The 21,007-nt window shown below is 41.7% G+C and overlaps 1 protein-coding gene across 3 annotated transcripts; it reads left to right on the top strand.

Moving 5' to 3' along the window:
- The first annotated feature begins 1,484 nt into the window (after positions 1–1,484).
- On the top strand, positions 1,485–4,341 carry crygs3 (crystallin, gamma S3). Of its 3 annotated transcripts, none has more exons than XM_031303672.2 (3): positions 1,485–1,614; positions 2,108–2,350; positions 4,001–4,341. In XM_031303672.2, the coding sequence occupies exons 1-3, from the start codon at positions 1,597–1,599 to the stop codon at positions 4,271–4,273; spliced, it is 534 nt and encodes a 177-aa protein (XP_031159532.1). In that variant the 5' UTR covers positions 1,485–1,596; the 3' UTR covers positions 4,274–4,341. The 3 variants fall into 3 exon arrangements, with proteins under 3 accessions (XP_031159532.1, XP_035860295.1, XP_035860296.1); XM_036004402.1 differs by lacking the exon at positions 1,485–1,614 and adding an exon at positions 1,795–1,991; XM_036004403.1 differs by lacking the exon at positions 1,485–1,614 and adding an exon at positions 1,801–2,009.
- Positions 4,342–21,007: the final 16,666 nt, after the last annotated feature.

Genomic DNA, 21,007 nt, shown 5'->3' with positions numbered 1-21,007 from the left:
TTTGGCAATACAGATACAGATTACCGATTTTCGAGTCCTCTAAGGGAACTTTCTATCAATTTGCCAGTTTATTAGGTTTATTAGTTTTAGCTAAAATAAAACAAAACAACTCTAAAAAGAAGCAATTTACCTAAAGTAATTGTGTCCAAGGTTAATATCGCAGGCTAGTGAATGCTCTGTTTTTGTTTTTCTCACCAGAAGTGAACTGAACTCTAGTTCACTTGGAAGTTTGAAAGCGCGACACACAGAAAGTGAAAGGTGATGCACGCAATTATCCTGGAAATGTACTTCTGTTGACATTTCCTGGTTTCTCGCATACATGTAGCTGAACCAACCAATCAGACGCTAACAGAACTTAGACTGAGGTAAATGTGAGGAAAACCACAGAGGTAAATTCTGGAGATTATCATTACTGCTGATGTAAAGTTGTTCTTTTGTATAATTAATTCTAGAATTTTTTTTTAAAGTTCCAAGAAGTTAGTATGTTCATAAACTGTGGATTTTTCCTTACAATGTATAAATTGTGTGTAATTTCATACAGAAAATGATATAGAAAATAAATAAAGCATAATGAGGATAAACATGATTTGTATAGCACCTTTCGTTAATAAAATGCAGCTCAAAGTTTATAGCTTACATATTGATTGATTGAAATTTATTTCAAAGCATATTGAGATACTTAAATGGCATCCTCATCCAAACATATAATTTAAATTACTAAGTATCTTACAAAAAATAACTTATTTCTCATTCATATGTACATCGCATACATGTAGCTGAACCAACCAATCAGACGCTAACAAGTTTTTTTCAGGGTTGTTCTTTTTTCAGTCCAAAACCCAAAGATTTCCAGTCTACTGTGATGTAGGACAAGAAAAGGAAGCCTCAAGTTTGAGAAGCAGGGAATATAAAATGTTTGCCATTTGTGCTTGAAAAAATACATTCTCAAAATAGTTGTGGATTAACTTTTTGTAGATTGACAGATAGATTAAAAGTCTAATAGTTTTAGCTGTACTTGTGCAGCTAAGTGTACAACAACTTTCAGTCATCTGTCATAATTTAACAATACAGATGTAGTAAGAATAACATCCTCTATTTTTAGGAATGAATCATGCTGTGATAGCTGACATAAATACGGAATAATGAGCCATCCATCCAGCAGGTCTTCCACAGCTCGTCTGCAGAGGTGTGTGTGTCGACAGAGGGTGGAGCATGGCAGCCCAAATACACCTGTCCCCTGTGGCACAGATGTTAAAGCCTGTCCCACAGAACTATGCATCAGACTCAGTATCATCTGCGGAAGAGTTTTGTTTGTTTTTCTGGAATCAGGCATTGACAGATCAAAAGGTCAGCCTTTGCAGTCGTGAGTAAACACCGTATAAAGCCAAGCATTTTTAAAACAATTGCAGCATCAGCCTTTCTGCACATATAAATGCTGAGGCAATTAAATTGACAACGATGGCTCTGGCAGTACATTTCAGTGTGTCCAGTGTGTCCACATACATATATAAATCTGGACCGGGCCTGGAGGCAATATTGTGTATGTGAAAGGTGGTATTAACAAACAGTCATCAAAAGTTGGTGTTAGGATCAAATATGGAGCGTGTGGGAAAGGTACAGTAGGCAAACATTTGATAAAGCCTGTGACCAACTGTCTACAAATATTTGATTTGTAAGAGGAGTTTAAGGTTGCATTCACACCTGAGCTGTTAAAATAAACCCCGGGAGCGTTTCGTTGGATAGTCCGGTTCGTTTGGGGTGGTGTGAAAGCTTATTCAAACTCTTGGTTATAGGATATATAGGAAGTGAACCCAAAAACAATATTTGGTGCGTTTGAAAAAGTGCAGTCTAAACGCACCGGCACCAATTGAAAAATGCAAGGATGTTGCGACTTCACCCCAGAACCAGACCAAGACTACCGAACTATAGGTGTAAAAGTGCCCTAAAACTTCGACTCCGAAAAGCGTCCGACTTGACCTCTTCAGACTCAAGTGCCTGAAATTCCTTGAGTCAATTGATTTGTTGTCTAGTCAGCTGTGCATTTACACCATTTAAAGTCCAATATATCGTATATATTATCCACTGAACACCCTTTGTCCTCTTCCAGATCATGTTTTATGAAGACAGCAACTTCCAAGGTCGCTATTATGAGTGCACCAGTGATTGTCCCGAGCTCAACACCCACTTCAGCCACTGCAACTCTGTTCGTGTGGAGAGCGGGGCCTGGGTTCTGTATGAGAGGCCCAACTACCTGGGCTACCAGTACATCCTGACCAGGGGGGAGTACCCTGATTACCAGCGCTGGATGGGCATCAACGACAGCATCAGGTCCTGCCGGATCGTACGGAACGTGAGTTCCTTTAGAAACCATTTGAGAAGCCTTAAGCCGCCTACACGTGATCCACGGCAAAACTGTGAGGTAGTGCGCAGAGCAGAGAGGCAAAGCGCAGTGCAGGAACGTTCTGGAATTGGTTGCGCCTTGAAAGGTCAGCGGCAACAAGGACAAAATTGAAATAATTTGAGTGCAGCGCTGGGTGGCACACACCGACATGTTGGTGTCTTTCTAGTCTCGCATTGCCAGACCTCTCTCCACAGCGATGCAGAGGAGGGTCTGGCTAGTCCACACAGCATTCAAGGATGGGAGAAAAACGTGCTGTGGTTTATTGGCATTTCTTTAAACCAATCACAATCGTCTTGGGCGGTGCTAAGCGCCGGATGGAACAACGGTGCTTCTGCAAAATAGCCTCAGGAAGGAACTTGTTTGGTGGAAGATGTGCATGTAGGCAGGCAAGCTCTGGTATTAAAATGGCAGTCGAGTGTTTGATGAAAATTTTACTTAAAAAAAAGAAAAATATAATTTGATTGGCGGTTCTAGCTCCGAGGATGTTTCCCAAATTGACAGGAGTTTAGATTGCCAACACAAAGAAAGCATCAGGTAAGGGACAATCCGGTAAATGAAACGTCATCGATATAGACTAGTGTCTTTCCAACTTCACCAGTGTGCGAAGCCTTACAAAACATGGACGGTGGTTTATGTTAGAGAAAGATTCTTGTCTGAAAAGTCAAAAATGACTTGGAGGATTAGACTTTATTGACATTTGAACAAAACCACGATCTTTCTCAACCTTGTGTTTTTGTTGCCTGCACTTAACCTAATGCGAGATGCAAAGCTCTGGTCTTTGAAAGCTCCGATACATCCAACTTGGCACTTCATAATGAAATGAAAAGAAAATGTGTGCTCCCCATCACTCAATACAGTAATTTCAAGAACAGATGAAGAAAGAGAGACCGGTTACATTTCAGCAAACTCAAACATTTCAAGCATTAGCGATGTAACTTTCGGAATGAACACTTTTGTTCCCGGGAATAGCCTGGTCCCAAATAGCTAGCCGTTAGCAAATGACGCGTATACTCTAGCATTGCTCGGGGACGAAACTGTGTCATGGCATGTGTGTTGCTCAGGACCCAAGGAAACGCAGTGTCGAGTGTGAAGTTGTTTGGATGAGCGGGTCTCCAGAAAGCTGCAAGCAGCAATACCTGAGACCAAACAATCGTCCCGTTCCCAACAGGCACGTTTGTTAATGCACACTTTTTTTTAACTCTCACAAGAGCAACTCCTCCTGTCCTGCGATTGAAAGTCGTAAACATGGAAATCTTTCCCATCTTTTCCATCTGACATTATAGGAATGCGGCATAAAATCCTGCGCTCTGTATGTTGGACTATACACCCCAACCACTTCCCATCGCACGCAACTCAGAGGGAGGTAGATCCTTTCAAAATGAGTAATAAATAAATTTAATTTATAGGAGACATGGTTGTATATTTAATGAAGACACACTGATATATGTAAAACAGAAAAGAGAAATTCTTAGCCTGTCTTAGATGTTAAACAAATACTCATACTCAAAACCAACAATATACTTTCTACATTTTATATTTTCTAATTGTTTCAGCTGCTGGGTCACAACCTTGAGATTAACTGAACTCCTGGTCTTGCAGGCGTCTGGTGCGTTCAGGATTCGTGTCTATGAGCATCCTGACTTTAGTGGCCAGATGTTGGAGTGCACTGAAGATCTGAAGAACCTGCCTGAACGCTGGCACCTCCTTGAGACTCATTCTGCCCAGGTGCAGGATGGCGCCTGGGTCTTCTACGAGCTTCCCAACTACCGCGGACGGCAGTACCTGCTGGAGAGAGGAGAGTACCGCCGCTTCACTGAGTGGGCAGCCATGAACCCCAATGTGGGGTCCTTCCGCCGTGTCCTCAACTTTTAGACTGTCTCTCTTTTAGTTCATGTTTTACATATCTGTCCTTTGGTAATAAAAAAGGATTGTGCTCAGTATGTTCTTCCCTTCATGTTCTGTGTTTGTACTTCCCCTCTAAACAAGGGGGCTGACTGATGATCGGTATAAATGTGAATTACAAAGACATTCTGAGGCAATTAAAATAAACAAGACACATTTTCAATTGAATTGTATAGTGTCAAATCTTAACAGACATTAACTTAGGACACTTTGCAGATAGAGTAAGTCTAGAACACACTCTATATTTACAAAGACCCAACACTACCCAGTAGCGGTTTTTGGCACGGGCAAAGCGGGCAGCCGGAATTTTTTCATGACACACGGGGGGCGGCACAAGCACTTAAAAAAAAAAAATCCTCTGCGCCTTGAAGTGGTTTTCTAATATCTATCATTTTACTGGCGCCCCCTGCAGCTGCAGGCGCCCCTCCTTGCTGAATCCAGCCGAAGCTGTGCGAGAAGGGGAAAGGGGAGGGGGGGCTGAAACAGACTCTTTGTTGAGAACTAAAAGTAGGTTAGATAGTAGAAGTTCATGAAAGCAATCCAACTTGGTAAAAAAAAGACAATGCTGCTCTGCCAAATGTCTACAAAGGAATGAAACGTTGATAATACAGAAGAGTGATTTAATAGTGATAAAGGGATGGTGCACTCCCAGGCCTGTGGGCAGTTGTATCCGCGCTAACGGCTCCTATAGTGGTCTTTGCTCCAGTCTGGCACCGGACACTCTGCAATGCCATCCAGCTCTGTGGCCCGGCGCGCTATTTAGGATTCAGGAATTCGATTTAGGAACGATACGCGGGCGCATGCACGGGATGCGCCCACAGGCAGGCAGGGGCACAGGTGTGTGTGTGTGTGTGTGTGTGTGTGTGTGTGTGTGTGTGTGTGTGTGTGTGTGTGTCAGTGTGAGCGCCTGTCCTACCAAAGCAAAGAATTAGCTCCACACATAGTTCATCATAGGCTAAGTCTTAAAGGTCCCATGGCATGAAAATTTCACTTTATGTGGTTTTTTAACATTAACATGCGTTCCCCCAGCCTGGCTATGGTCCCCCAGTGGCTAGAAATGGCAATAGTTGTAAACCAAGCCCTGGGTATCCTGCTCTGCCTTTGAGAAAATGAAAGCTCAGATGGGCCAATCTGGAATCTGCTCCTTATGAGTCATTAGTAGAAAGGTTACCTCCCCTTTCCCTGCTTTGCCCGCCCAGAGAATTTGGCCCGCCCATGAGAAAGAGAGAGACATCATAGACTGTATATAGAATGGACCAACAGATCCCGTTGCTCTGGACGGAGACCAGTGAAGGATATTAGAAGCACTTTTCCGGTGAGCGCCGAGCATTACTGTGCAGCCTCCAACTGAGAGAGACGACGTAAATGTGACGTAAGCAACCTGTCTGAAAGTTATAAGTCTTCTGGTAGCTGTGCCAAGAGAAATATCAATCATTCCCAATCTTGCAGAGACGGAGAGCGTAGGTATATGTAAGGAGATAACATAGGCACAGGCTAATTATTGCTAACTAAAATGCTAGTTAACATTAGTAATTAAACTTAAACAGCTAATGTAAGTCGAAACTGCCTGCAAGCTTCTCCTGTACTATACGGTAATTCCTCTACTATGCGACAGTAAGTCCCGTGGTTATGACATAATTGTTAGCCTATTTTTACAAAAACGTCTGCTACGGAGCCATAACGTGAGATACAAGGTAATGGAGCCTTTTATACATTGTCATGTTTCTTTAGAAATAAACAATGGACAAATAGAGTCTTTAAACACTTCAGATGTAAAGTTATTCGCTGTCAAAGTGACGTCAAAATGAATGGCAGTCAATGGGATGCTAATGGGGGGTGAGTGCTTGTTAGCATCAAAATGGCGCCATAGGATCTACGCGTTGTGAGGAGAAGCTTACCCCCTTGCTTGCAAAGTGGCAGTTGGTCAAGGCCACACCCCCACCCTCCACCTTGCCCCCCCTCTCTTCCTCAATAGCATTTAAAGCTACAGACACAGAAATGGCACATCCTAAGGAAAGCTCATTGTGGGACTGGCTCTAGTGGCTGTAATTCTGCACCAAGGCTGAATTTCAGGAAAGAGACTTCAGATACAGTATTAGGGGACCACTAAGGCCTATATAAAAGCATCCAAAAGCAGCATGTCATAGGACCTTTAAATATATTTGGAATATCCATTGAAATATTCACATTTTATATGAAAAATGTTACTCTCAGATGTGTTCAGTTTGGGACATCGCATAGCATTACTCTATGTGCTGGGGTACATTTTCACATAATTTATATACAAGTGGACACCTGAATATTATCCCCATATTGATATAAATACACCCAAAACATGCTTTTAGGGATACTGTAGTCAAATATAGTGATTGTGATGTCATAATGCAGCAACAAAGTAATCTGTATTTTCTGTCTATAAAAAATTACTAATCGATTAAAGGTTAAGGCTGGTGATAGTCTGTATTTTTTCTAGTAGTACACAGGTCATACTGTACATACTACAGGTAGCTACAGTGCATGTAAATACGTAAGTCGAGGTGCATTAATTTACTACAAATTGTTTTAAGACTTTAACCTCCAGGCAACATATCCTATACGCATGTTAAAGATTGACGTTTTCTGTAGAAATAAATGGGCTTAGGAATGTTTGAAAGTATTGAGAGACAGCTTTGGTCTTTTCATGTCATTTGTTGTCAAAAAATGTTATAATAAAATATAACTGTTTATGCAGAATTTTGTCTGTTTTTTGTTTTTTTGGAGGGCGCTCGAAGGGGGTCTCGCCCAGGTGTAATTCGATGTAGGGACCGCCACTGACTTTACCCAAGAGCAATTGCTCACAGCAGCAAGGAAAAACTTTCTTTTAACAGGCAGAGACCTCGGACATAACATGGCTCTTGGTGGGCGGCCATCTGCCTTGACATTTAATCTGATAATTTCCATTAGACTGCACAACTACCTGACACCTTGTCAAACGATTCGGGAAACAACAAACCAGTCCCTCCAGAAAAACGTGATTATGCAATCGCATAATTCAATGCATAATCAGCCAAAGTCCGCATATTTATGCGTAGTAGTACTGCATTTTTTCAAATACGCCGCACTTTCGCCGCATAAATTGCAGATTTCCGGCCAAAATATGCGGGGCTTGCATGATTTCATAATCCCCGCATTTTCGTTGCAAAAAAGTCACATATATTTTAGCAGAAAGTTGAAAAATGTTGCATTTACTTCACACAAGAGCAGCCATTTTCCCCTGTTGCCATGGGAACGTTATGAAGTGATTATGAAGTGATTATGCAACGTCAACATTACTGAAAAGCTGCAAACCCCACGATGAAGCCATGATGAAACCGCAGTTTTTGCAAGTTCCCGCAATTTTTGCAAGTTCCCGCAATTTCATCGCATAAGATTGCATAAATATCCCGCATATTCCATCGCATTTTTTAAGAAAACGTGCCGCATAATCAAGGATTATGGCAAGGATTTTTCTGGAAGGACTGAAAAATGAGCTAGCTACACGCTGAAATTGGCAAGTTTTGAAGAAAATTCGGATCGTGCAACAAGGCAAGCCTGTTTGGTTCTTTTGGTGAGTGATTGTAAAGATGTACATGTTTATGGCATTTCCTCTCTAACTGGGATGTTTTGAGAGATATTGGTGGGATTGCTGTGGAAGGAGTACACATGGCGATACACTGGTAAGAGCTAATGAGGTCTAACCATGTATCCAGCTAATTTACATAGCTCATGTTCCTGTATTGTTTGAACAGTTAACTTCATTTAACATTGTATGTGGCGTTTACTTTTGCATGGTGCAAATGTTTCACCAAAACAGGCTCCTTCCCGAGACTATTTTGCAGAGCCAACGTCTCTGCGTCCGGAGCTTTGATTGCAATTGCTTTAAAGAAATGCAAACAACCCAGAGCGTTTTTCTCTCCTATCCTAAAATGTATGTGTGGATGAGTAATGTGAGACAAGGCAACTAGTGACAAAAAAGTTTGAATGGTTCCTCAAAGGAAAAAAAACTATAAGGTATAATCAATCAAATGACATCCTTTAACTGTTTCTGTAACCTGATATTATATTCTTGTAACATAGCCTAATATATGACTAGCTACCCCTCAGTATCCAAGGTCAGCAGGTAGAACAGAGAGTCCTTCATGTCCTTTTCTCAGCACACAGACTCTGTGTACAAGTAAGCTCAGCAGCGCCTCCGCCTGCTGAGGAAGCTCAGGACGTTTAATGTCAGCAAGTACATTTGACCTCACATACTCACCTTCAACATTTCATCCTGGTACAATGCCCTCACCACCAGACACAAAACAAAACTCTCCCGCATAACTAGTCAGACCAGCAAAATAACTGGTTCACTTCCGGTAAGTGATAAGAAGCTGAAAACTGGGCTGTTTTTCTGTATACTAAAAAAGTTGACTTTTTAGAGATACGTGGTTCTCACAGGACAGCACCGCTACAAACATATGATGATCTTATAGAACATGATGCCTTGCATTAAACTAACCAACAGTATATATGAAGGAGTTAAAATGAGCACAACCTGAAACATCTAGAGCAGGAAAATGCAAAATACACATGAATGCAGCAGGAATATTAATCCAGAAACATCAGATAGAAGAGGCAAACCCTCACAGGGAACATTTTACTTTTACTTTAAGTACTTTAAGTACATTTTGCTGATACATACTTTTACTTAAGTAAGGGTTTTGAATGCAGGACTATTACTTGTAACAGTATTTTCATGGTGTGGTTTTAAAACCAAAAGGAGCGAGGAAACCTGTGGTCTGGGTTTCTGCGATTCCTCCATATGCACAAACATGCACACCAGTAATTAGTTCAGTTCAGTCACTTTATTATCCCAGATGGGAAACTTGATAAAAAAAGATTAAAAAAACCACATGTACAAATAAACAAAATGTACTAAAAACAGTACAAATGTATTTTATTACATGTCATTTAGCTGACACTTTTAGCCAAAGCGACTTACAATTGCTATATATCAGAGGTTGCACACCTCTGGAGCAACTAGGGGTTGAATGTCTTGCTCAGGGACACATTGGTTGATGTATCACAGCGGAATCGAATCCCGATCTCCCACACCAAAGGAATGGGTCAGATCCACTGCGCCATCACCACCACAATTTTACACAATACTACAGGAGCACTCTCAACAAAAAAAGGTTAGTTAACCAGCTCGATTTTTAATGTACTAACAATTTCAATATAAAATATCTGTAAATACGGGTGCAAGATGGTGCTACCCATGTACCGGTAACTGACTGGTTAGTAGTGAATCCGAGTCCACTGAACGGGGTCCGATAAGAACCAGACAAGTGCCACTTCTTAATTATCCTTTATTGCCTCACGATCAACACACGCTCATTTCTCCAACAGTATGTGGATGCCTACATGGAGGTGTGGTTCTGAAATGATATAAGTACAAAGAAATACTGTGTATGGTCTTTTTTACAATATCTATCTAAAAAAAAAAGGCTTTTCAACTTTTTGCAAAAAGAGTGCCTTGGACCCTTTCTTCTTTTTTGAACTTTTTCCCTTCCAAAGAACACCTTCGTTATTTGTTTGAACTGCTGATGACGCCAGACCTTTTTCCGACTAAAATTAATTTTTGTGAAAAGACTAAACTTCACTTTGAGGTTTAGCAACCTGGTGGGTTCATCAAAGAATGTGAAATCAGTGAATTAAGCCGAGTTATTGCACAGGGAACGAAGGAGTTTTTACACCTATTGCTTGAACCGAGGTTATAGTGTTTGGACATCACAATCTGGTTGATGTCGGCACCCTAGGCCCATTAGCTCCTAATATTTGCTCCACTGTGAAGAGTCTGGGTGTCTATTTCGACAATGCTTTCAAATTTGAAAAGCAGATTTCCTCCGTTGTCAGGTCTAGCTTCTTTCAGTTGAGAAATATAGCCAAGGTAAAGGCCTATCTACGTCCTAATGACTTAGAGAGGCTGGTCAATGCCTTCATAACCTCGCGACTTGACTATTGTAATTCTCTGTATATGGGTCTAGACCAGTCATCTATTCAACGCCTGCAGCTAGTCCAAAATGCTGCTGCCTGCCTCCTGACAGGAAAAAATAAGAGAGACCACATTACACTGGTGTTGTGCTCCCTCCACTGGCTACCTGTTCGCTACAGGATCATATTTAAAATCTTACTATAACTTTTAAATCTCTCCAAGGATTTGCGCAGCCTTACCTGACCGAGCTCCTTCATGCTCATACTCCAGCAAGAGTGTTGAGATCGGCAAACCTGCTCCTCCTGGATGTGCCAGTAACCAGGCTCATAACCAGAGGTGATCAAGCCTTTGCTGTAGCCGCCCCTAACTTGTGGAACAGTTTACCATTTCATATTAAAACCGCTCCTACTCCCGAGCACTTCAAATCACTGTTAAAAACACATCTCTTTTCTCTGGCATTTCCTTCCAGCTAAGGAAGGATATTATTACCCTTGTTCGTTTATTATTTTCTTTCTGATGTAATCTGTATTCAATTGTTGTTTTATTGTTGTTTTTACCTCATAAAGCACTTTGGTCAACCCAGTTGTTTTTAAACGTGCTATATAAATAAATTGACATTGACATTGACATACTCTGAATCTACGGCCTCAGTGGAGTGTATCAAACTCAAAGTGGAGGGGGGTGGTTTGTGTAGTCTAATATAGACCGGGCAGAGTTCAGAAGTCTTTTGTGTGTCTTGAAAAACATGCAACCACATAAAAAAACAAATGTGCATTTGAGTAATAATAACTGAGGTATCGCTCTTGAGGTGCACGCACACACTGTATATCTGTGCTCACAAACATGTGTCGGTCCTCCTCTGGTCTTCATGCTCTACGCATCCCACACTGGTGTGTTTGAACGAGTCTTATGACTCTCATCAGCTGATAGGAGTACAGCAGGGAGGTCACAGAGCTCAGCTAAACCTGTGGACAAAGAGACGCAGCTTGCTGATGATTCAGTGGGATTTGCCAGTAAGAGCCTGGAGCTTGCCAGGTGCTGTTAGTGCTGACGCTCAGCTCACTGGAACAACGCTGTGACCCCAACAACACAAAGGGAGTCCAGCCAGCATGTTCTCCCAGCTGGAGTTATTCACCTCTAAAGCCTCTTTGTTTACTGCAGCCCACGGATGCTTTTAGTGGGTAACAGGACAGAGAAAGAGAGGTGGATTCAGGCGGAGAAACACATCAAAGGGAGCCAGTGAGCACCCTCTTGTGGAGAATGTTTAGAGCTGCAGCCAAGATAGTTTGGTGTACTTTTGGTCTGAGGCTGTTTGATTTGTACTCGGCCCCTTATGCTGACCTTACACCTAACGACTTTTCAAGCTATTCCACTGTCGCAGACAAATTTCCTCGCTAGAGTTGGGGCGGGCTCCTGTCGTCTCAATCATTCGGTGTAAGGAGGTCATAAAACTCAGTCAGAGCTGTCAGTCTTTTTCCTGTCTTGACGTTCCAACAAAATCAATTGTGTTTGATATTATCGTAAGTAGTAGTAGTAGTAAAATCTTCTATTCTGTGACTAAAAGCTCAGTGACATCATGACACATTGTCTTTAGATGTGAGATGGTGTCAGACTTTACACCAAACTTTTGTCCTCATGCGCAAAGGCATAAAAAAAAAATCCTCAATATACAGTATTGTTTGGTTAAGATTTCCTTCTATCCCAGGCCTTCAGGTCAAGATTTTTGTTTCGCAGTATGGTCAGGATTAAGGTTGTCTAATCATTGATTTTTATGGGATCTCCTGTTGCCTTTTTTGTGCCGAAATCAATCCAAAAATCCAGATTTATCGATTCATGGCTGCAGGAAGTTGTGTAGTGTTTAGTCTTCCAATCTACAGTGTCATCTGTATCATGTAGATGTTTTGTAATTCTTTGTAATTTGCATGAAGAAAAACCTCCTTTAACGTCACAAAGTCCTAAAACACTGCGTTTCTCTGTGTTTCCTCCAGCTCAGTTATTTATAACTTGTGTGCATATGATTTGTCTCAGCAGCTGAGAGGAACTATGTTAATCCCAGGGAAAAGAATGTTGTTTCTGGCTGCAAGAGTTACCTTGTATGGCAAGAATGGGGAGATGGGAGAAGAAAGATGGACTTGATGGAGTAAGAGAGAGCGAGAGGGAGGAGAGAAAGGAGACACAGGGTCAAATACATTAAACACAATCTACTGCAGGGTTAAAAATAGCAGAGAGAAAGCAGCTGAAGCTGAAGTTCTGCCACAACATCGTCCTGTAGTGTTTATAACTACCTAATATCCGCCATGATTTACGCCAGTTTTTCTGAAAATGTCCCCCAGCAATATACTTCTAATGGATCGTTCAATAAGTGATTTTTGCTGATGCAGCGCAGGCAGTTGATGAAAGGCTGCGATGTGATACCCCGGCCTGTTTGATTCACAGTTTCACCTGAAGCTGATTCAGGATGAAAGCAGCCACAAGTACAGCTTCATGTAAAAGCTCTTTCATCTGCACGAAAAGCGACATGCTATTATTAATGTACTGTATGTGATCATCTGAGGCTCAAATCCCCTGAAGCTGAGCCAGTGTTAATAATCTCTTTAAATCTGTTGAATGTGCACAAATGGTACTTTAAATAAGATCCTCAATCATTTCCTTGTGGAGAAATGAGCTATCATGCTTCTTCCTCATCTTTTTACACTGTAATGGCGATCCAAGCAACATGTGTGCATCAGGTTTGGTTGCGCCCACTCTTCTACCATGCGGAAAAAGGCTGTGAGGGGCTCGGTTATAATGCTCTTCTTGTATATAATTCACATTCTTGGTTTTGACCCAACATCCCTTTGGATTCAGCAGCATAGTTTGACTGGAGTAGAAGTTCAGTAAAAGTTATTTTGATTAAACGTTTTAGGTTTTTTTTGTGGTTATGATGGAGACGGTCCTCCCCCTAAAAACGCCCACATATGTTGTTTGTTCGAGCAGCAATTATGACTCATATTTACGTTTATATTAGTGGTCGTGATAATTATGACAGGAGCAAAGTAGAAAGTAAGGTGACAAAGAATAAGAGCGAAAAAAGTATGACGGAAGGTTGGGTAATGGATGGGTCAACAAACACATGCTTTTACTTTACGGAGCAAATGGAACAAACGGAGCTATGTCACTTTCTGCGTCACCAGAAGTTAAGTCTAATAACGTCTAATTTTAACACAAATCATGATCTTTTTCTAAACTTAACTAAGCAGTTTTTGTGCCTAAACGTAACCAAACTCCAACCGTTTCACAACGTTAATGACGTGTTTGAAATTGCGACCGTTTCGTTCTCTGGTTTAGATATGAGGAAGGAAAATGCTCCTGTGGGTTGTATTTCCTGCCACCGCTAGGGGTGCTCATTTATGAAACGCTGCTGTGAGGGTCCTAAAAGGTAGGAATACACGACCTATATCATTGTTTGGTTTGGAGAACTTGTTGTTATGATGCTGTTGTACAGTATAACCCTTTACCACATCCAGAGCATCCAGAGAATTAGGTCTGGGTGCATTAATATAGCTAATGGCTCCGTTTTATTAGTGTCCCAGTAAGTCATGACAGCGTGCCAATGATCCAACATGCACAATAGACTCTAAAACTGAAGCAGCTAAATGAAACCCATCTTTCATTTTATTAATTGCACCTGGGCTTTTTCTACGGTGACAAGTCAAAATGTCTTCTGTGAAAATGACCAAAAAAACAAACAAAATCACACTAAAAGTTGGCGTTTAGGTAGCTAAAACACCAAGATCAGATCAGAGGATGTAAAGCCTCTCATCCAGAGAGAGATAGTACTGAGATGAATTTGCCTTCGGCCTCTTGTCACCTTCATGTCCTCTGAGGGGACCCACCGCAGAGAGGTCGTGTCCCTGTGATGTGGCTCCCTGCCCACGACACCCTCACAGCCTCCTTGACACACCTGCCACTCAAACACACACACATGCAACCTTCGTTCACACCTTTCCGACGTGATGCTCGCACACATACGGACCTGCTGGGACCTTAATTTGGACCTGAGGTTGATGCAGGGAATGCACCCCACCGTGCTGGAGCCGAAAATAAGCAGATCTGAGATGATATGACAGGAATTGCTTCCGTCTGTGCTAATGTTTCCTACATATTATTTATCATTATACATTCCCATTCCTCAATGGAAGGATAGTGTATTGCAGGAATGACAGTTATCATATTATCTTTATGATGCTGCTCCTAATAATGATCTATCTATCTCTTTAGTCTGGTTCTTGTGCTGCTGAAACACCTGGGTGGCAGACTGTGATGTTGCAGCATTACAGAAAAGTAGCAGTAGTAGAAAAGTCAAATACGAAACCTTTATTAGAAAGAAAAGTGTATTTATACTTATACACGCATACAAATCGGTGTGAGCACACATATCCAAAAATATAATTACATGAATTGCCTGTTCACATTAATTGCATCCATGATTTTACCTTACATAGCTCATCCATCATTGTTACGAACACATTTCAATTTTAAAAGTGATTTCTCCTTGCATGCGAATTACTACTTGCTAATATATTATTCTTTTGTAGAAAGTAATATAATACAATATTCCAAAAAGTCAGATGGGAAGCATACACAACTATACAGTTGATGACTTTACTTATTTGACATAATAACACAAGTATATTTATGTATGTGTATATTAACAGGGCTTTTGGGTTAGGTTCATTTTCTGCTGTTTGTTTGATGTTTTTCTTATCAAAACCAGCTGTCTGTCTGTTAGATTCACAATCTACAAGTACAAGTTTCACTGTAAACCACAAGATGGCAGGATTGTACACAGAGTATTGAACTAGGGGGACGATTTAGTTCAAACAACCACATAACCTCTACAAGCTGATCGAAGTGCACCACTTAAGGAACACCATCCGTTAAAAGCAGCTGACAGAATGATTCCTGTCTGGTTTGATATTCACGTCGTTTTGTAAAAACAAATAGAGACCTAAAATAGATTTTCATTTTCTGTTTGGCTTGAATGAATTCCATGGAGATAAAAGACTTGAAGGTGATTATTTTGTTATTGCAGTTGTGTATAAAACACGGGAGATAAGACAAATGAAAGACACACAGTTGTTTTAAGCAGGCGGGTGTGGAGAAAAACAGGAGGTGCTGCCTCAGTCAATAGATGATTCACACCACGTTCACACTGAATATGGATCTTTGCAGCCACCCATCTTTGTATTCATTCTGCTCTCGTCTGCGCATACGCACCTTTGTGCTAAAGGTTTACCAGGGAGTCTGATGTGACGTCAAAGCTGGGGAGAAGGAAAAAGAAACAGTATTGCCATGGAAACCCATCTCCCTCCGTTTCTCTATGATCTCTGATCCATCCTGGATCTGAGAACATGAAGGCTGTATTATTGCACAGACATGCAGCCCTGCACAAAGAGGAGCAGGAGACAATCCTTTCAGGCTACCCACTGAATGAATGTAGAACAGAGGAGTGGATGGGAGTGATATTAAAATGTTTTTGACTTTGTATTTATCTTAAATGACAGACTGCTCCATAAATAGTTTTCATTGCCTGTTTAAAGTATAACTGTGGATGAGTCCCATTTATAGACTCATAACGTGAGCTTTAACATTTTTAGGAGTTGTTTTGGGTTTGTACAGTTAACTGGATCAGTTGGTGCTACTATGAGCTTTTCTCATGTCTCTATTTTGTTGCCTCCTCGTCTACTCTCTCCTCCGTCCTCCTGCCTGTGTCTCAATTTCCTAAAATGCATCTGGAGGAGAGAAGAAAATTAAGGGGAAAACACAAAACTTTTCACCCAGGACACAACTATTGTTGTGCATGAGTTTTCGTACGATATTTTATAAACCCATTCATGAGAATACGTTGAGGATACACAGGTGTATCCTTTGCAGAAGTCTTTTTGGCACCTGTGACTTATAAAAGAGGCGTGGCACACAGCATGGCCACACATATTTAATTGAAGTCCCTTTAAAATGATGGCCCTGAAGCAGTCCTCTCTCATGTGTCTTTTATATGTTAAAGTGATTCCTACCTACACAGTAACTTGTTCTGGGGATACAAAAAAAATGTGTAACTTAATTTGTGCCCTGCGCATGCCCACAGATGTTTTCAGGCTGACTGGAGAGATGTCTAACAGTTTGTATACGCCCACACAGTCCTGAGAAACAAATCTAATCAGGCAAGTTAAGTGAAATCACCTGTGTGGTTGCACCTTAGGTGTGCAAGGTCTTTACATATGTTTGTGATCTTGCCATTAAGCGTCCTCCTGGAAATCAAAAAACTGTAATTAGGGTCCAATCCAGTCCACTGTTGTCACCTTTGATGTGTGATTGATAGATTATAAGTTAGCTAGAGTTGTGATTTTTCACCAAGAAAAGATCCAGGGAATTTATTCCTAGTGGGGAGGAAACATGAAAGTTATATTCAACATGAATATCAGCCAAAAAAGGATAAAAAACAGGTGCAAAGGATGCTGTGTTTGGTGGAGCCCGACAACAGGTGAGCTTTTCCATATTAAAGTTGATAATTCGCTGCCTGTCAAGCTTCACCACATGCTAAGGTGTATGTGAATGGGCCCGTAGAGAGATACTCTGCACAATGGTGTTGTTTTTTAGTCTTTTCAAAACCAAAAACAGAAGCGCAAATGTGCAAGTGCTGGATTAAACTACAGTAGCTTACCACCTACAGCAGTCACTGTTACTTCAAAGGCAGGGAGTTAGCATATTACTAAGTAACTACATCAGTTTGTAGAGTTTAAGGTTATGTTAAAAAGACAACAACCCATATTTCACACGTTATTTGCAGCCAGACCATCGTTTGGCATGATTATCCTCGAGTTTTGTTTTGTATGGTTAAAAAATATTGTACTTGTCAACTATTTGCTTACACACTAGGATGCATAGTTTGTCCTGTAGTCTGCGTAATGAGTGGTGGCATGTAGTCAAAGCCCATTGCGGTCAACGTGTTAATCTGCATTAGCTCAGTCCATGGGGTCTTGGCTGGGGAACAGAAGGGTCGCCGGTTCAAGTCCCTATACGGACCAAATGCAGTGTGGACTGCTAGCTAGAGAGGTGCCAGTTCGCCTCCTGAGCAAGGCACTGAACCTCCAACTGCTCGCCGCCTGTCCATGGGCAGCCCTCTTGCTTTGACATATTGTTTGTGTGTGTGTATTTCGGGCCTGTGTGTTGTGTAAAATAACAGAGTGAAGAAATTAAGTTTCCCCTTGGTCGATTGCCTTTTTCTTACTCTTAATTCAACTTAAATCTGACTGTTAGCAATTTAACAATTTCCCTGAGGGGATCAATAAATTATTCTGATTAATAAGGCTTTTGGTTTATTTATTTATTGATCTACTGTACTGAACCACGACACAGACCGATATGCTGTATATGTTAAAATCTACATCTTTAGCACTCTGAAGTGGATTTTGAATATTCGATAGTTCCCTTAAAATATCGTATTTCTGCAGTCATTGTGAGATTATTAATTTTTTTGGCATCTGGAAACGCTGGTTGACGCTGCTATTCATTTGGTTGTCGTGTTGAATCGATTTAGAGCAGATGATCCACAGAACGCTCTTTTCATTCCTCAACTGTACTGCTCTCATTGATTGGGGGTATTAATACTCTTAATCAGCATCCAGCCCAAACAAACTTCCCATTCAGTCAGCCGTTGGTTTGAATTAGGTGAAGCCACTCTGCAGTATTTTTTGGTTCAGGCTGTAAAAGCTCATCTGGCCCAAACATACAGTTTTTATCCCCAGGGGTTCTCTCTGTCATCTCCAGGCTGTGGCGCACGTGTTGTCCTCTTCAGTCACGAGGAGTGATTGTTGTGTGGGGGCTTTGAGATTATTTGCATTGTTGACGTCATCATCCTGATTTAATTTGCATTGAATAGAAACGCCCCAACCATCCTGGTGTCTGGATTCCTGTGAGAACAGTCAAGGTGATTGTAAATGGCTATTTGTTTAATGTTATATCCACCTATTTACAGTTTGTTGCACCTTTAATGCTAGCTTTAAATTGACATAATTCTTTCTTTTCTGATGTTTATGTATGTGTATCAAATTACTACAGAATCAGACGAGATCGTCTACAGTATCATAACAGCTTATTTTTACAATGCTGCTGAGTTTACTCTGAGATTAGCAGGATCTGGCTGTATGTGTGTACAGACTTTGACACTGTTTGCTTATAGTGTGTAAAAAGTGGATACCCTGTGTAATAACTAATCTTGTGATAAAGGTGTTTTTACCTTTACTTGTGAATGTATACTGAGCTGGTTTATTGAGGTGATTGCTTTGTGTTTGCTGCAAATCTGTAAGGCAGTAACGTCCCCCAGACTTGTTCGAGTAAAAAACCCCACAGATGGCTTTAATTGTACAGCAGCTCGATGATGCATGCTTGCCAAACCAAACACTGGTTTATGACTGAGGAGGGGAGGGCGAGGACTGCAATGTGTCCAACACACACGCACAGAAGCAGGCAGACCTTGGCTGGTGCTGCCTGTCGCTGTCTTTCTGAGTGTTTACAGTGCCGTATGAGGGGGGGATCCTGGGAGCATGCTATTTTTAGCTTTGGTTTCATCATTCCTCTCTCTATCCACTCTGCGTGCAGCTGCAGGCTGGTGCTGCATTTTAATGAATAGACGAGCGGATGGCAGTAAAACACCTTCTGTTCGCTTTATCCCACAGCTCAGTTGACAGTAATGCAGGTTTAAAATTCTAACAAATGGCTTGGACATCATGGCGACTGCTTTTAACTCTTTTATTAATCCAGTTTATTTTACTCAGGAACACAAACACTGTGTTAAATGAACTGAGAACTGCTGTGTGGAGCCAAATTTTAAATTCACATGAGGTACAAGCTGTAACATTCGTTTTTGACCTGACCAAGCAGTGAACTTGAGTCTCAGCCTGCAGTGTAGTAATGGTGGATGGGAACAGTCAGTGGTTTGCTGCAGAACTATTGATGAAGCGTGCTGTTTCCCCTCTGGGTTGCCACAACAGACTCAGTTTCAGACTGTCTTGCGTTGCGCAACTCATCCTGCCCCCCCTCTCACTCATCAACCCTTGGTACAAAGAAATGAAACAGTGACAGGAAGGTAACATCATCATCACAACGTGGACAAGGCCATGCTCTGGACCGAAGCTACCAATAACCACTAACCAAAATTTTTTTACATTGACAATGGATCAATTGATTGACTATTAAAGGGAATGCTCATGCAATGAACCCAACATCAACATCATTTCATTGTTGAAAGCTTGATAAACCCACTGTACACTTTAGAAGTTGGTAAAGAACGAAAGAAAGATTATAGAGAGTGAATACTGTGTTTTTACGTTCATCAAGATGGCCATGACATGACCTCAATAAATGCTAATGTTGGTTAGTCTGCATCATCTGTAGATAAGCAAGTGTTTGCTAAGGTGAAAATATGCAGCTGTTCTCATTCACTGTAAATACTTATACCTACGAAAGGTAATGCACTTCTCTAATTTGTATATAACCCACATAATCGTGACCCAGGACATGACGTAGTATAAAGAGTGACAAAGTCTGCGTAGGGAGGGATGGGTCAAAGAAACCCAGTGCTTTCACCCGTGTGAAAGCAAAAGTCAGCGTTGGCTTATTTTAACTTACTTTTGTTACATAACTTATGTACCTATTATAACCCAAACCACAATCTTTTCCTAAACCTACCCATTTGTTCTATTTCGTATAGGCTTCGCCCTCTAAGAGCTGTTGCTATTGGGTTTATCCCTCGCGCATGCACAGTTGTGAAGATTTCTTTCGCGCCCTAGTGCACAGCACGGGCCTCTCTTACGTCCGCAGTTACTGTTTATTTCAGCTGCACGACCAGAGATCTGCTCCCAGACGATGGCAGCCGGCCGGACAGTCGGGTAAGGATACCACCAGCGGCGACACCCAGACCTCCCGGAAGGGGACCTCTTTGGCGGGCACAAGTCCGTTGACTCAATCCCCCTGAAGACGGTTCTCTTGCCGGCTCTCCCTCCTCCCTGTTGGGAGAACTGGAGCTCAAAAATAGCAGAGGATTACGGAGCCCCGCCAGTCGGCTAGCTCCACTTCCAGAAGGGGAGCAACGCACCAGCAGCTTTTTTCCTTCGCAGCGGGCGGGCTCCCTGCCTACCGCTGAGGGTTTTGTTCTCAACCTGTGTGAATTCTGAGTAGCATTCCCCGAACTTGGGAGACGGGCGGCTCCGATGTCTCGCTATGCACCGTTCACTAGGGCTCAAGGCGACATGGAAACGGAGTTCCTAGTGGTCCCGCCACTGCGGTAGAGCTTGGCCTCCATCCTGCCTCCGAAGGCCCCTGTTTTTCACATTTTGGTTTAAAAACAAATATCTTTTGCTAGGTTACACCCCATGTTCACACTACTCCTGCATTTCCGAGCCCCTAAAACATGGCAATGCACATCAGTCAGTCTTATCGGTTAGGTAGGCTTACATACCTTTCAGTAATCATCGTCCGTCCAGGCTAATAAATCCCTGGTCTTACTTTTTGCCATTGTTGTTCTTTCTCCAAAGTATTTCCTGTATTTTCTTCTTATACATTCATGAATTTCAACCTTAGAGTAATGTCAGACAATCTGCTTCCTGTTTACACCGGCTCGCACATGCCCAGTGTGTGTGAATGGTCATGTGATATGTGTTGTCAGATGTGTT

Source organism: Sander lucioperca, chromosome 8, assembly GCF_008315115.2.
Source record: "Sander lucioperca isolate FBNREF2018 chromosome 8, SLUC_FBN_1.2, whole genome shotgun sequence".
Lineage (NCBI taxonomy): Eukaryota > Metazoa > Chordata > Actinopteri > Perciformes > Percidae > Sander > Sander lucioperca.
Note: the sequence above shows the minus strand (reverse complement) of the source record. Positions and strands in the feature narration are given on the sequence as shown.